The sequence below is a fragment of the Salvelinus alpinus genome, chromosome 22 (genome assembly GCF_045679555.1).
Source record: "Salvelinus alpinus chromosome 22, SLU_Salpinus.1, whole genome shotgun sequence".
Lineage (NCBI taxonomy): Eukaryota > Metazoa > Chordata > Actinopteri > Salmoniformes > Salmonidae > Salvelinus > Salvelinus alpinus.
Window position 1 is genome coordinate 31,154,313 of NC_092107.1, and position 17,008 is coordinate 31,171,320.

The 17,008-nt window shown below is 42.0% G+C and overlaps 1 protein-coding gene across 2 annotated transcripts in view; it reads left to right on the forward strand.

Moving 5' to 3' along the window:
* The window catches only part of LOC139549427 (solute carrier family 25 member 36-A-like), a 29,536-nt gene extending 13,160 nt beyond the window's left edge, over positions 1–16,376 (forward strand). Inside the window, exons 1-5 of one of the 2 annotated variants that reach the window (XM_071359919.1) lie at positions 1,622–1,810; positions 7,223–7,323; positions 8,496–8,562; positions 8,660–8,949; positions 9,418–16,376. In XM_071359919.1, the coding sequence (XP_071216020.1) occupies positions 1,686–1,810; positions 7,223–7,323; positions 8,496–8,562; positions 8,660–8,949; positions 9,418–9,611 (777 nt within the window). In that variant the 5' untranslated portion in view covers positions 1,622–1,685 and the 3' untranslated portion in view covers positions 9,612–16,376. Of the gene's footprint in view, positions 1–1,621; positions 1,811–7,222; positions 7,324–8,495; positions 8,563–8,659; positions 8,950–9,417 lie in introns of those variants that run through there. The other variant, XM_071359918.1, reaches the window with a different exon arrangement.
* The last annotated feature ends 632 nt before the right edge of the window (positions 16,377–17,008 follow it).

Consider the following 17,008-nt stretch of genomic DNA (forward strand, 5'->3'; position numbering starts at 1 on the left):
CATCTTACAATTATGCTTTTACAGAGAGGAGTTGTGAATCAATCACTATCACAGTGATTATCTTACTCCTGGTTAATTTTTTAGACTGGACAAACGGCACTAATGCTCAGCACCAGGCTGTCCATCCCACAGGTTTAATGCTGTTACATAACACTGTCAGTCGCTGTGGAGGATAAATTAGGGTTTCTGGATGAGAGAGATAAGCCGATGACAGCTGCAATGATCAGGGCTCTGAGTAGCACTGTACTCTAGCCAGCCAGTTAGCTAACCATCTGTAGGACTAGAAGCGAAAAGATTATATGCTAAATTGCTACAAATGCTAATTAGCCCCTGGCCCGCTGATGATGATGAGTCTAAGTGGTAGCTAATGGTAGACTCTAGCTAATGCTACGTCTATCAAGAGCTTGTGCTAAGCGTGTTCAGAGTGCTTTGTTGACACTGTCAGGGTAGATGCTGATGCAGATCTCTCCCAGGGTCAAACCACCTGGACCTCTGACACAACACAAAATATATAGCCTAGGCTAAACACACACACCACACACTGTGACTGATAAGCTTTTAGTGGTCAGTTCTGAAGTGTTTTTAGATTTTTTTTTTGTTGCTCAGGGCAAGTTTGACATAACATGTACGATGGATGAAGGTATAAACTACCTGTAGTTTGCCTGACTGACTGTCTCTGCGGTCAACAATGCTACATCTCTGCCTACCCAAACACGGTGAGACAATGACAAATTGACTGAAGAAGCAGAAACAGCCTGGCACTGGCTAGGCACAAACTTTGTCACTTTGAAAATGTGCTTCTAGACCTACAGGTAGCTAATTGTTGAAAAAAGACTAAGAGATTAGGCCTAGTACTTGTGTGTGTACTGAATGTATTTATTTTATGGTTGCAAAATTCTAGTAACTTCCCCAAAATTCCTAGGTTTTTCATGAATCCTGGTTGGAAGTTTCCTAGTACCAGGAGGGAATAAGCAGGAAATCCGGAATCCTCCAACGAGGACTTCTGGTTAGAGGATGATTTAAAAAAATGTTAAAAGTATACCAGAATTGTGCAACCCTACTCCTTTTAGCACTGTGTGTTTCGTCCAATAATGCCTATTTAAACTGAAACACTCAGCCCAGTCGTTATTGCTGTTGGCTTTATTCTTAATTAGTATGGGTGTAATGGTTCACCAAATCCATGGTTCGTTACGTATTGCAGTTTTGCTGTCAGTTTTGTTACAGGGGGAAAGTGAAATGCCAACAGGAACTATATTTATAGATGCACTATGCAGAAATTGCTCAGCCATTTCCTGGTTGATAAAATTCTAATAGTTTGCCTAATTTCAGTTTGTGACAAAACAAGCAAGTATATTGTAGAGAATCATTGTACCATCTAAACTGCTGTGAAATATATTTCCTATAACCAAAAATATAGTATTTTTCAGCTCTTGGAAGCTAGTGTACAAAACCGAACGTAAAAGATGAAAAAACAAAACTTAAAAACGGGAAGCCTAAAAATAGCGCCCATAGAATAGCTCTACCGCTTCTTAGACTGCGTTTCAAACTCATAAAAGACACACCCTTGTCCACTTATCCTCGCCTTATGCCCTTAGGGGAATCCCTGTCACCATCTTGTACGTCGGTCCAAACGATTAGCCAAACAAGGGAAGTTCGCATCGTAAGTCCCTAAGCTCTTGTTTTTGATGAAGTTTGCGAGTGTACAATTATGTTCACTTTGGGGCCTGAAACGCCCCATAATTCAATTCGTGATGATTGTACATCCGCTAAGGAAAGTCAGCCGAAACTTTAAACCTCAACATCAATATGGGTAAGTTAACATACAAGTATAAGTACAAACTAATGTAAAAAGGTTTGAAATAGAAATTGTGATACTATGCACATGACGGCACAAACGCATCTCGTAAAAGTAATAATGTTTTTGTTTGGTTAGCTTTTGGAAATTGTAGAAATAAATAATTTTCCTTCAGAAGTTCCAGCTAGGCAGGCTAATGTTAGTTAGCTAATTAATTTGCTAGCTATCATACAGTATGCGTATATTTCTAATATAAGTAGGCATGCAATCATAATTAACTGTAGCGCATATAAAGCACCCACAAGCTACCGGTGGCTGAAAACACAATCATCGCAGGATGAACGAGTGATGAATTTCCGGGCAAGGACGATCCATTTAAAAATCATTCCTTCCTCCCTCACCCCTTGCCCTACAAGTGTATACTCATCAGAAGTGTCCACTTAATTTGAGGGCTGAGGGGATAAGGGTGTGTCTTTATAAAGTGTTTGGAATGCAGCCATGCTTTCAATGACAATTCACATTTCCATGTGAATTTTGTTGTGTTGCCCAAAAAGTTAATACAAAGTGTTGGTATTCCTGACTCCATATATGATCACGAGTCGTAAAATGCCTGATGACGGCACATTCAGGAATAACAACACTATTTTCTTAAATGAAAACACGATTACTCATGAACAACCCTGAAATAAATTGCAATATGTGTGAAATCAATATGTAAACATAGCTGACATTGTATAGGGCTATGTTTTGTTTTCTTACAGAGAGAGAAATATGGGCACTTATGTGACTCAAAGAGGGCGTGTCTGTAGCACGTACTTTTCATTTCTCCCTCTGGGGTAATTTACATTTTTATTTACCCTTTTTTTTTAACTAGGCAAGTCAGTTAAGAACAAATTCTTATTTACAATGACGGCCTAGGAACAGTGGGTTAACTGCCTTGTTCAGGGGTAGAATGATAGATTTTTACGTTGTCAGCTCGGGAATTTGATCTAGCAACCTTTCGGTTACTGGCCCAACGCTCTAACCACTAGGCTACCTGCTAATGTGATAATGTGATGGGCTGTCACTGTTAAGTAGCTCTTTGTAGCCCTGGAGGTCCATCCATCGGTAGTAAGTGCAACACGGGTGCATTGGCCAATTCGTTGACAACTTTGGCTCTAGCTTCTTAGGGCTGCAATCCCGTTAACGGGATCGATATGACAACAGCCAGTGAAAGTGCAGGGCGCCAAATTCAAACAACAGAAATCTCATAATTAAAATTCCTCAAACATACATGTGTTTTATACCATTTTAAAGGTAATCCTGTTGTTAATCCCACCAAAGTGTCCGATTTCAAATAGGCTTTTCAGCAAAAGCTGAAGGTCACCACCAACTCAAACAGAAATTCAGCCATTTTTCCAGCCAAAGAGAGGAGCCACAAATAGGGATAAAATTAATCACTAACCTTTGATGATCTTCATCAGATGACACTCATAGGACTTCATGTTACACAATACATGCATGTTTTGTTTGATAAAGTTCATATTTATATAAAGAAATCTGAGTTTACATCAAGTGATTTTACATAGCCACATCGTTTCAACAGAAATACTCATCATAAATGTAGATGATAATACAAGTTATACACATGGAATTATAGATATACCTCACCTTGCGGAAAAAGCAAACCATGCAATAATCTGAGACGGCGCTCAGAACAATAGCCAAATTAGCCGCCATGTTGGAGTCAACAGAAACCAGAAAATACATGATAAATGTTTCCTTACCTTTGATGAACTTCATCAGAATGCAGTCCTAGGAATCACAGGTCCACAATAAATGCTTGATTTGTTCGATAATGTCCGTTATTTATGTCCAATTAGCTACTTTGGTTAGCGCGCTTGGTAAACAATTCCAAAGTCACAAAGCGCGTCCACTATAACGTGACGAAATGTCCAAAAGTTCCGTAACAGTCAGTAGAAACATGTCAAACGATGTACTGAATCAATCTTTAGAATGTTGTTAACATACATCTTGAATAACGTTCCAACCGGAGAATTACATTGACTTCAGTTGAGCGATGGAACAGAGCTGCCTCTCACATGAACGCGCGTGTTCAATGCGTGGTCACCTCATGGCAGTGGTGAATCATTCCTGTCTCCTTCGGCCCCCCTTCACATTAGAGTCATCAGACAAAGTTCTATTGACTGTTGACATCTAGTGGAAGCTGTAGGAAGTGAAAACTCATCCATATCTCGCTGTAATTTCAATGGGAGCTTGTTTGAAAATCTAGCAGCCTCAGAAAAAATCCAAACAGGAAGTGGAACTCAGGTTTTTGCCTGCCATATGAGTTCTGTTATACTCACAGACATAATTCAAACCGTTTTAGAAACTTCAGAGTGTTTTCTATCCAATACTACCAATAATATGCATATATTAGCAACTATGACTGAGGAGCAGGCTGTTTACTCTGGGCACCTTTCATCCAAGCTACTCAATACTGCCCCTGCAGCAATAAGAAGTTAACATAAATCTTCAATAATGTTCCAACCGGAGAAATCCTTTGTCTTCAGAAGTGCGATGGAACAGAGCTTGCTCTCACATGAACACGCATGGTCAGCGCATGTTCAGGTCATGATAGACCTTACTCAATCCCCTCTCCTTCGGCCCCACTTCACAGTAGAAGCATCAGACAAGGTTCTAAAGACTGTTGACATCTAGTGGAAGCCATAGGAAGTGCAAAATTACCCAGTGTATTCGATAGGCGATGAGTTGAAAACCTACAAACCTCAGATTTCCCACTTCCTGGTTGGATTTTTTTTCTTCAGGTTTTTGCCTGCCATATGAGTTCTGTTATACTCAGACACCATTCAAACAGTTTTAGAAACTTCAGAGTGTTTTCTATCCAATACTAATAATAATATGCATATATTAGCAACTGGGACTGAGGAGCAGGCAGTTTACTCTGGGAACCTTTTCATCCAAGCTACTTGATACTGCCCCTGCAGCCATAAAAAGCTAGCTTGCTTTATATATAGAGCGGGTACTACCCTTCGAAAGGGCAAAGTTCGTAATGTGGCTCGAGCACTTTCACGAGGTGCTGAAACCTACTATTCTTCTCAACCACCGAGAATGGGCGCATATCCGCGGCTATAAACATACAGTGCCTTTGGAAAGTATTCAGACCCCTTGACTTTTTCCACATTTTGTTACATTAGACTTATTCTAAAATTGATTAAATAATCCTCAGCAATCAACGCACAATACCCAATATTTTTTATTTTTTGCATTTGTATAAAATAAGAAAAACCGGTACCTTTATTTACATAAGGATTCAGGCCCTTTGCTATGAGACACGAAATTGAGCTCGAGTGCATCCTGTTTCCATTGAGCATCCTTGAGATGTTTCTACAACTTGGAGTCCACCTGTGGTAAATTCAATTGGACATGATTTGGAAAGGCACACACCTGTCTATATAAGGTCCCACAGTCGATGGTGATTGTCATCAAAAATCAAGCCATGAGGTTGAAGGAATTGTCCGTAGAGCTCCGAGACAGGATTGTGTCGAGACACAGATCTGTGGAAGGGTACCAAAAAATGTCTGCAGCATTGAAGGTCCCCAAGAACCCAGTGGCCTCCATCATTCTTAAATGGAAGACGTTTGGAACCACCAAGACTCTTCCTAGAGCTGGCCGCCCAGCCAAACTGGGCAGTTGGGGGAGAAGGGCCTTGGTCAGGGAGGTGACAAAGAACCCGATGGTCACTCTGACAGAGCTCCAGAGTTCCTCTGTGGAGATGGGAGAACCTTCCAAAAGGACAGGAGAACCTTCCAAAAGGACAAGCAGCACTCCACCAATCAGGCCTTTATGGTAGAGTGGCCAGACAGAAGCCACTCTTCAGTAAAAGGCACATGACAGCCCGCTTGGAGTTAGCCAAGAGGCACCTAAAGACTCAAAAACAAGACTCTCTGGTCTGATGAAACCAAGATTGAACTGTCTGGCCTGAATACCAAGCGTCACGTCTGGAGGACCATCCCTATGGTGAAGCGTGGTGGCAGCATCATGCTTTGGGGATGTTTTTCAGTGGCAAGGACTGTGAGACTAGTCAGGATTGGGGCAAAGTACAGAGATCCTTAATGAAAACCTGCTCAGGACCTCAGACTGGGGTCCTGGTTCACCTTCCAACAGGACAACGATCCTAAGCACACAGCCAAGACAACGCAGGAGTGGCTTTGGGACAAGTCTCTGAATGTCCTGGACTTGAACTCGATCGACCATCTCTGGAGAGACCTGAAAATAGCTGTGCAGCGACACTCCCCATCCAACCTGACAGAGCTTGAGAGGATCTGCAGAGAAGAATGGGAGAAACTCAAAAATACAGGTGTGCCAAGCTTCTAGCGTCATACCCAAGAAGACTCGAGTCTGTAGTGTCTAGCCAAGTTTTTTTCAACAAAGTACTGAGTAAAAGGTCTGAATACGTATGTAAATGTCATATTTCTGTTTATTTTTAATACATTTGCAAAAATGTCTATAAACATGTTTTTGCTTTGTCATTATGGGGTATGATTGCTCCGGTGGTAGGAATACTGGGCTGACGTCGGCGTAAATGTGTCAACATGTTTGAGGTGTTAGCAGCTGCATAGGTTATTCTCATTGAGCAGTAGCGACTTACTGTTAACAGTATATCCACAACTCTGTCAATTGCCATTGTAATCTACTGGGAAACCAACATTTTCCCAAAAATTGAGATTTAAACAATGATGGAGAATCCTCCTGGTTTATCCACCACTCACCACCTCAGACAGTTTGAAATGCGGACATTAAGATTCAAATTTTGATTCCAATGTGTGCATAGGCTCTCGTTGTTTTAACAGAATAGCCTGATGTTAAAAAAAAAAAAAAAAAAAAGATTTACTTGAGGCATACAACGCAGCATAGGCAATGCCTATAGGCCTAGTGTTTTCAATGTTTATTAAAAAAAAACGTGTGGGTTCAAGTGTTGACCGAACCAAGGTCCCCATACCGAACGGTTCGGTAGGAATACATGTACCGTTACACCCCTATTAAATCAGCCCAGTCGTTGTGGCTTTATTCATAATTAACCCAGTCAGATTAGTAGCTAGCTGGACAATACAGTTTAGTGTGTTAAGTAATGTTGTGTCATTAACTAGCTACACTGCTGCTGGAAGAAGACTAGTGGCTTACATGCATAAGAGGCTGTTGTTCTTTACATAACTTGGGTTACGAGAGAGACTAATTAGTTTTGCAGTAAAGATGTTGCCCAACCATAACATTCAATACTTTATTTTCTTAATTGTGGCCTTCTACGGTTTGTCATAAGTTCCTTGGCAGGACAAGGGATTCCCCACCAGGGATGGTGAAGGTATTGATTCCTGTGCTGTAACGTATCATTTTCTCTGTTTAATCTCTGGACCCTGTCTCCTCCAGAGCCATCTATTTTGCTGCGTACTCCAGTGCCAAAGAGAGACTGAATGGAGTGTTTCAGCCAGACTCCACACAGGTCCACATGGTATCTGCTGGCTTGGCAGGTAACCACACCCACCTTCTAACACTATACGTGTAGTCTTATTTCAGTTTTATTTCTAGATTTTTCATTGGTAGTTATACTTTTCAGTCATACATTTTTCTGTGAGTATTCAGTCAGCTCTAGGTAGTAAATTTGGATGATAGCCTAACCTGGAGTGTCAGACATGCCAGAGGTCTGGACCTGACCACCTCAGTGGTGGTAAGTCCAGTCTAACGCAGACTGACTAGTTCTGTAGAGGTCCCCTACCTCACCTTCCTATTCTAGGTTTCTATATTCTAGATTAGGAAATAGTCTCTCTAGAAGATTCGTTCTGTCCAGTGACACAGTGATCCTAAGAGGAATGCAATATGTCATGCAGCCTAGACTCCTGGCTTCTACCCTTTAGAATTGAGGTCAGTCAGGCAAGCTGGGCTTTTAAAGAGCACTGCATGTTTCTGTAATGGAGAACCAGAGCCAACGTGAGACTGTGTTTTTGACAGGTTTCTGTTAACACCCTATCCCTCTGAGCAGCATGGCTTGGTCCTTCCACCAGTCTAGCCAAGGTCGGCTCTGCTTTATTTAGTAAGCACATGTACGCCTCAAATACCCCCTCTAGTGGCTATGCCTTGAGGTGCTGCTACCTGTAGAACTAGTTTTGCCACATAACCGGCTTCTCTCTGTGATACAGGAGAGGGGAATAGTCTGGCCCCGGTATGAGGCTGATGTGTTGACAGTCAGGTGAGAAAAGACGCCTGTTTCCCATTGGTAGAGAGATATGTGACACATAGAGCTCATTGGTACATGGTAGTGATGTGATACAGAGAGCTGTGTAGCCAAGTGGCTTCTGCAGAGCTAGGAATAACTCTGAGATCAGTGTCAACATGACTGCTGGGCAAAAGCATCCTAACACTGATTATTATGGGAGTGTAACCTTTACACACACTAACATGCACACGTTACATCACACATGCGGTCACGACACAGATATCCTTGGCCTTGTCATACTGTGGTATGTTAATGAGCTCCTTTCTCTCTTGGAAGTGGGGTTGACAGTTAATTTAACCCGCCACTATTTCTGATCGTTTTGAACAGTGTTTTGTTCTGCAGCTTGGTAGACAAACACTCCAAGTGTTAGTGGTGTTTAGTCTATTAAGTAAAGTGTGTCTAAATGTGAGCTCTTGTCCTTCCTCTCAGGGTTCACAGCCATCACAGCTACCAACCCTATCTGGCTCATCAAGACTCGCATGCAGCTGGACTCCAGGTAAACACACGTCTGAGTAGGTAGTGGCTAGAGGGGGATTTAGGATGTCGTGTCGGTTGTACCATTGGTAATCCCAATTCCGCCCGTCTTTTCATAGGAACCGCGGGGAGAAGCCCATGAATGCGTTTGAGTGTTTGCGGCGGGTGTACCAGACAGAAGGCCTGCGAGGGTTCTACCGGGGAATGTCAGCGTCCTACGCTGGAATCTCGGAGACTGTGATCCACTTTGTCATCTATGAGAGCATCAAGCGGCGCATCCTGGAGGCCAAGGCAGCGCAGCACATGGACGAGGAGGAGGAGGCGTCCAAGGACGCCTCGGACTTTGTGGGGATGATGCTCGCCGCCGCCACCTCCAAGACCTGTGCTACGTCCATCGCTTACCCCCATGGTGAGAGCAGTGTGTTCTGGGAGCAGGAGGGTGGGAGTGGTCTGAGTGGAGGAGAGGGGGTTTCTAGTCAGTCGTGTGTTTGTTGTCCTTATACTAGTTAGCACCTGTAGTTAATATTGGTTGTCCTTTTTATTTTATTTAACCTTTATTTAACTAGGCAAGTCAGTTAAGAACAAATTCTTATTTACAATGATGGCCTACCCCGGCCAAACCCGTACGACGTTGGGCCAATTGTGCGCTGCCCTATGGGACTCCCAATCACGGTCGGATGTGATGCAGCCTGGATTCAAACCAGGTACTGCAGTGACGCCTCTTAGACCGCTGCACCACTCGGGAGCCCACACGTGCACCTTAGACCATGTTACTGTGAGAGTAAATTATATTTAAGTCCAGTATGGAATCTAGTATTGGGAAAGTATTTATTTTGAGTCACCAGGAAATGAGCGTGCTCCTCTCCCCTCTTTACAGAAGTGATCCGGACCCGGCTACGGGAGGAAGGCACCAAGTACCGTTCCTTCTTCCAGACTCTGACCACGGTGCCCAAGGAAGAGGGCTACCGGGCGCTGTACCGCGGCCTCACCACCCACCTGGTGCGCCAGATCCCTAACACCGCCATCATGATGTGCACCTACGAGCTAGTGGTCTACATGCTGAATGGTTAACCTCTGACCCTTGACCTACGACCCAAGATGAAACCCCAGAGAGAGATGAGCCGACGTGGACGGTTGGCATAAAGAGACCCCAGAGAAATTAAACAGGAGAGGGACCAGGGACTGTCATCTCTCCCACCTCCAGTCCCTCCATCCTGTCTTTCTAAAACTAAAGCAAATTGTCCCAAAAGCACCCTATTTTTGGGATGGGGAGTTGGGTTGTTTTCAGGGGTGCACGACACAGAAAGAGGGGTTGGTAGACAGGAAATCAATGTTTGTTTTGGGGATATGGTTTAAAGTTGTTTAAAAAGAAGCTGTCTCATTGAAAATTAGTCCTTAGGAGCCCTTTCTCTCTTGTTTTCTTGCCCTCTCTTATTGTGTCTCTCCTAAAATAAGCTTTACAAGTGCATAGCTTACTGGAGCAGGTACATTGGGGAGAGCACTCAAGCTAGTTTAGAGTCTAACAATGCTAATAATTTCTCTGGTTTGTGTGTCACGGGGGCAATTGGTAGTAGAGGCTTGTTGAGTGCAGGGAGGTCTTGAGGTGAGGATAGTGTGGAGCGAGGTGGATAGGGGATGTGCCTTGCATGACGACTTCAACTGACCTGTACAGATGCATAATAATGATATGTGGGGAAGCAAAGGTCAGACCAGCCCTGGTTTCTGGATCTCAGTAGACCACAGTTGGACCGCAGGCATTTAGAACCACACACAGTGCTGGTTGGGTCCACTTGGTACTCAGGACGAAGCCTGGTCCCCTCCACCCCAGTTGGTCAACATACACACACACACAGGGGCTAGTCCACTCTGACAGGCTAGCCCTGACTGACATCCTGACTAACACTGTAGACAGTACTGACTCCTACTGGAAGACATATGCAGAAGTCTTTACTGTACGGCCTGGTCAGTGTGGACAGCACTTTGGGCTCTTTCTCTGTTTGCATTCTGTAAAGTGAGTTGGGTGACCGTAAGAACCTCTGACCCACTCCCTCAGCACCTAGACTGACCAGAATCATCTGCCCTTTTTAACTACTTGAATGCTAACCAACTCAAGGAATAACAAACTAAAGACGATGGGAGCATTGTCTCGCGTCAGAAGCCATCGTGCTATCTGAAGTGAGACTGCTATGGTAGTGAAACAACCACCAACCTTGTGAATATACTAAGAACGAAAAAATATTTACATAAAATCAATAACTTAACAAGACAATTTTGTATACTGAACAAAAATATAAACGCTACAATTTCACTGAGTTTACAGTTCGTATAAGGAAATCAGTCAATTGAAATAAATAAATTAGGCCCTAAATCTATGGATTCCACATGCCTGGGCAGAGGGCGCAGCCAATCAGAATGAGTTATTCCCCACAGAAATACCCCAGTTTCATCAGCTGTCCGGGTGGCTGGTCTCAGATGATCCCACAGGTGAAGAAGACGGATATGGAGGTCCTGGGTTGGCGTAGTTACACGTGCGTGGTCTGCGATTGTGAGGCCGGTTGGACGTACTGCCAAATTCTCTAAAACGACAGCTTATGTTAGAGAAATCAACATTCAATTCTCTGAACACCTCTAGTGGACATTCTTGCAGTCAGTATGCCAATTGCACACTCCCTTAACTTGAGACATCTGTGGCGTTGTGTTGTGGTATTATCTTGGCAAATTAGAAATGCTCACTAACAGGGACGTAAACAAATTTGTGCACAACATTTGAGAGAAATAAGCTTTTTGTGCGTATGGAACATTTCTGGGATCTTTTATTTCAGCTCATGAAACATGGGACCAAGACTTTACATGTTGCATTTATATCTTTGTTCAGTATAATAATGATATTAAATGGTATATATTAATGTCTTCATAAGATGTAATATTGTTGAATTTTTCTGCCCAGTCATGGGAGCTATATGTTTTGGGTGAACCTCTGAACCCCCAAGGTTTCCTCTCCCCCTTAGACAAATGTGTGATTCTTTATGCACTTTTCTGTAGACCTGCTCTGACCTACAGTTGCATCTCTTCTTTCTCTGCCTCAGAATCCAAGCAAGTGTTACAGATGAGACAATCCTCTGTCCAGTTTTCACTTTGGAGGTGTGTTGTACAGTTTAGTCTGCGTGTGAGAATAGATGGGATACTCGAGTGTACGTGATGCAGTATATGTGTAGTTACTAGAAAAAAGACTGCTTTTCAAAAATGTTTCATTTTGCAGTGTCTTTTTTTCTGGTTTGTTTTGTTTGATTTCTAATCGGACTGTTTTTCGATGGAAAGCAAAAAGATGCTCTCTACCTACTTCGCCTCCATTTTATTTAGCAGTTTTTCCTGTTATTTTGTTTGAGTTCTGTTTCAAAATGACAATGTTCATCTCCTTGTATACCTGTTGTTTACATTCAGCTGTGTGTAACCATAGAGACGCCCTCACCTACTGACCTTTCCCCGCTCACATGATAGAGCACAAAGAGCCTTTCCAGCACATGTAAGCTTCACTGCAGCCATTCACTCAAATATCCACAGGTCACACTAATGCTAGAAAGAAGAATTAGGTTTATAACATGACCGTTCCTTAACAGAAAAGGACTATTGCTACTCAATATTCACTCTGGAACCCAGAAAATTAAGACGGTAATGACTGGAGTTGTATTAATATCTAGATAAACTGTAGCTAGTTTTCTTTTGAGATGTGTGCATTGCTCAAATGCACCTCGTCACTTTCCATGCCAACAGATCTGGGTGACAGGGCTGGGACAATCATGAAGGCTGTAGAAGCAACGAACAACCTCACTAAAACAACTAAGGCTGTATGTAGTAAGCACCATCTCTAAAGAGGGTCAACGGTGAAATCCGCTTGTGCTCCGCAAACAAAACAATCTGTACCTCTGAGTGACTACACCAAGGATTTCCGAGCTCTCCTTAGGGACCACTGAACGTTTAACATATTTCAGGTAGCCCTAAACTGGCACACCTGATTCAATTAGTCAACTATCACCAATTTGGGGCGCCAACTAATATGTGAACCATCTGGTGGTCCCTGAGGAGAGGTTTGGGAAGTATTACTCTACACCAGGGATGGGCAACTTTGATGGGGATGGGGGCCACTAAATCTGAACTCATCATGAGGCGCCACATTTGCTCACAGGTCTGTGTACCTACATCCATAAAAAAATCATTAAAACACTTAATGCACACAGTGAGTGCATGCAACTTATGTGACTTGTTAAGCAAAATGTGATTAATGCAGGGTAGTAACAATGAGTTGGGATTGTGGTTCTTTGTTTACCTAGCTAGCTACATGTCTTAACAAAAGACTCCTATGCAAGTAACCATTTCGGGTGCGTTCGTAAATTCAGTCTGGCCATCTATTCTGATTTCAGAGCACTAATCGGAGTGTGCCAGAGGGCAGAATAACTGATGAATTAACGAACGCTCGACACCCGGTGAATATGGTTTGTGTCAGTAAACGTCTGCAAAAAAGCATAATGAAATTGTTGCCAGCAGCACAGTTAGTCACCAACGCTCTGGATAGCATGAATTCAGCCTAACCGGCTCCGTTAGAGCGAGTAAAATGTTCAGAGTGGGGTGTTCTCATTTTTGTCTACAAGTAGCTAGCCACCTTTAGCTTGGGTGCTTGACTGCCGTTGAATGTTCGGATCAACCCTACCCCTCGGCCAGAGCGTCCAGTATACGCTCCGAATTTATGAATGGACAATCTGGCAGCACAGTTGCAGTCACCAACGCTCTGGATAACATAACAGCCCAACCAGCTCTGCTAGGGCGGGTAATGTTTAGTGAGCTGTTCTCTCATTTGTGTCTGGAAGTAGCTAGCAAGTTACCTTGGGTGCTTGACTGCTGCTGTTAGTACAGAACGCTCGGATCAACCTTTAAAGAGATGGGTGGGGCTAAAGCTTAAGAGGGTGTGAATGATGCTGAATGGGTGTAGACAAAGGGCTCTTCACTAGATACCAAAACATTCAAAGGCCATTTTCTCAAAAGTGAGTTAACAAGTTTATCAACTTCCAAAGCAAAATGACTTCCCCATTGTTCGTCAACTGTAGTGTATGATATAGAATGTTGTAGCTCTGAGTCTCTACTTTTATCCAATGTAAAAAACACTTTCAAATTTTGAGCCGGTCGGTTACAAATGTTCACTCCTAGACTTGCCACAACAAAAGGGGTTGAATACATATCGACTTTCAGCTTTTAATTTGTATTAATTTGTAAGCATTTCTAAAAACATAATTCCGCTTTCACAGGGGGTTGAATGGGGTATTGTGTGTAGGCCAGTGACAAATCTCAATTGAATCCATTTTAAATTCAGGCTGTAAAACAAGTCAAGGGGAGTGAATACTTTCTGAAGGCGCTGTCATTTCCTGCAATTCTACACATTTTGACACAGGGCAGATAAATTATACTTTTTATAGCTAACTTCCTGCAATTCTACTCATTTTGACACAGCTATAAAAAGTATAATTTCTCTGCCCTAACTTCCTGTAATTCTACACATTTTGACACAGGGCAGATAAAATATACTTTTTATAGCTAACTTCCAGCAATTCTACTCATTTTGACACAGGGCAGAGAAATTATACTTTTTATAGCTAACTTCCTGCAATTCTACTCATTTTGACACAGGGCAGAGAAATATACTTTTTATAGCTAACTTCCTGCAATTCTACTCATTTTGACAGAGTTGCGAGAAATGTTTGCAGTTTATAATACATCTGAGGGAGACTGACTAACAAATTCACTGGGGGCCATCCGGCCAGTAATTCTACCATAACTACTAAGTATAGCTGGCCGCTAGACTAATTTACCAATCTAATAATTTTTTTGCTGACATCAGTGGTGGAAAAAGTACCCAATTGTCATACTGAATAAAGATACCTTAATAGAAAATGACTCAAGTAAAATACTACTACAGTAAAAGTCTAAGTATTTGGTTTTAAATATACTTTAGTATCAAAAGTAAAATAAATAATTTCACATTCCTTATATTAAGCAACCCAGACAGCACACTTTATTATTCAAGGATTTTATTAAAATTTTATTTAACTAGGAAAGTCAGTTAAGAACAAATTCTTATTTACAATGACAGCCTACCCCGGCTAAACCCGGACGACGCTGGGCCAATTGTGCGCCGCCCTATGGGACTCCCAATCACGGTCGGATGTGATGCAGCCTGGATAGCCAGGGGCACACTACAACACTGACATTTACAAACAGCATTTTGTTTAGTGAGTCTCAGATCAGAGGCAGTTGGGATATTCTCTTTATAACTGTTTGAATTGGACCATTTCTGTCCTGCTATGTATTGAAAATGTAACAAGTACTTTTAGGTGTCAGGGAAAATGGAGTAAAAAGTAAATGATCTTCTTTAGGAATGTAGTGGGGTAAAAGTTGAAAAAATATATAAATAGTACAGATACTCAAACTACATAAGTAAAAAATATTTTAAAAGTACTTTAACTGGCTGTCAGTGACTGACATGAGAAACTGCTGATGCACAACATTTTGAAATTGTACAAATTCAAACTGTCAACAGTAAGTTGAGACCCAGAGTGATTTTCCACAATAATATATTCAGGGAGCTCAAAGTATTGGGACAGTGACAATTTGTTGTTTTGTCGCTGTACTCCAGCACTTTGAAATGATGCAATGGCTGTGAGGTTAAAGTGCAGACTGTCAGATTTGAGGGGATTTTCATCCATAATCGGGTGAACCGTTTAGAAATTACAGCACTTTGTACATAGTCCCCCCATTTTAGGGGACCAATTCACTTGTGTATTAAAGTAGTAAACATTTTAGTATTTGGTAATATATTCATAGCATGCAATGACTACATCAATCTTGTGACTATAATTGATTGGATGCATGCTGTTTGTTTTTGGTTGTTTCAGATTATATATCATTAATTTCTATTGGGCACAAAATAATGTATTGCCATTTGAGTCACTTTTATCACAAATTATAGAATACATTTTGAAACACTTCAGGATAATCCTGAATGAATCGTGAATAATGAGAAAGTTAGATGCACAAATATCATACCCCCCCCCCCCCCCAAAAAAAATGCTAACCTCCCCTTTTATTGTAATGGAGAGAGGTTAGCATTTCTTGGGGGTATGATATTTGTGCATCCAAATCTGTCATCGTCATTCACGACTCATTTAGGATACACATCTGAATTTGTCCCAATACTTTGTCCCCCAATTTTATGGGACCATATACAAAAAGTGGTGTTTAGAATTTAACTGTTCATCCGATATGCATGAAAATACTCTCAAATTAAAGCTGACAGCTTGCACTTTAACCTCAGTCATTGCATCATTTCAAATCCAAAGTGCTGGAATAGAGCCAAAACAACGTGTCCCTGTCCCAATACTTTGGGCGTTCTCTGTATAATATATATTTTTATTGATCCCTGCTCTACACGTACGTACTTCTACTCTGGGTGTATCGCTGTGTGTTTATATCTAGAGACATTTGGTACACAGTTCCTTCACATGGGTCTGTTCTCGCTTTGCCCTTGAATGTCTGAATTGTGTGTTAGTGTTTCCGTTCCATATGATTATCATGCCCTTCTGTTTTGTAGGTGTGAGAGAGACCCTGTAGGGGTGGGTGTGTCCTTTAGAAGTCTATTAATTACTAACAGTGTGTTCCTTTTCCATTTATTTCCTCTAATTTGTATTTTTTCCATGTCTCTGACGAGCCTCTTAGAAGTGTGGCTGACTCTATGCATTCTCTTCACCCCTAGTTTGTGAAACAAATCTATTAAAAAATAAGTGGTTGGAGCGTTTTGGCATTTGTGTGGTTTAATTGTGACCAGAACATTACCATATGATTCCCTTATCACATGTCTGTCCCACTTTTTACCGACAGAGGAAACAGTTCAGTTTGTTTATAACCAGCAGATGGCAGTATTGACAGGTACCAGCAGCTCTACCAAGTTGCTCAAAACAAACATGTTTCCAGTTGGATTAGTCCTATGTACGGTATACACCATCCAACTAAATGCTTACTTGCATGTTCCTTTGATAATGCAACAATGAAAAATAAAAGATAAGAATACGAACTAAGTAAATAGCTCAGAATAGAAAACATTTTAGCATAAGTATAATACAGGAAGGCACAATTTATAGTCTAATATTTACATGTGTTTTGAGGAAGGGGGTGATTGGGGGCCAAGTGTTTAAATAGTGCAGTATTTAGACAGTCTGCTAGACACAGGTGTGTGGATGACCGTGGGCGAGAGTCAGTGCAGGTGTTCAGCAGGGGCTAAAAGAGTGACTTGTCAGCAGGGTCTAGATGGAGGATATTCACGTCAACCAGACACTGGACAGGAAAACAACCATCCTACAGCTCCATACATGACATGCCCCGTCCTTTCAGTAGACTTACCATCACAATACCATCTACCACAACAT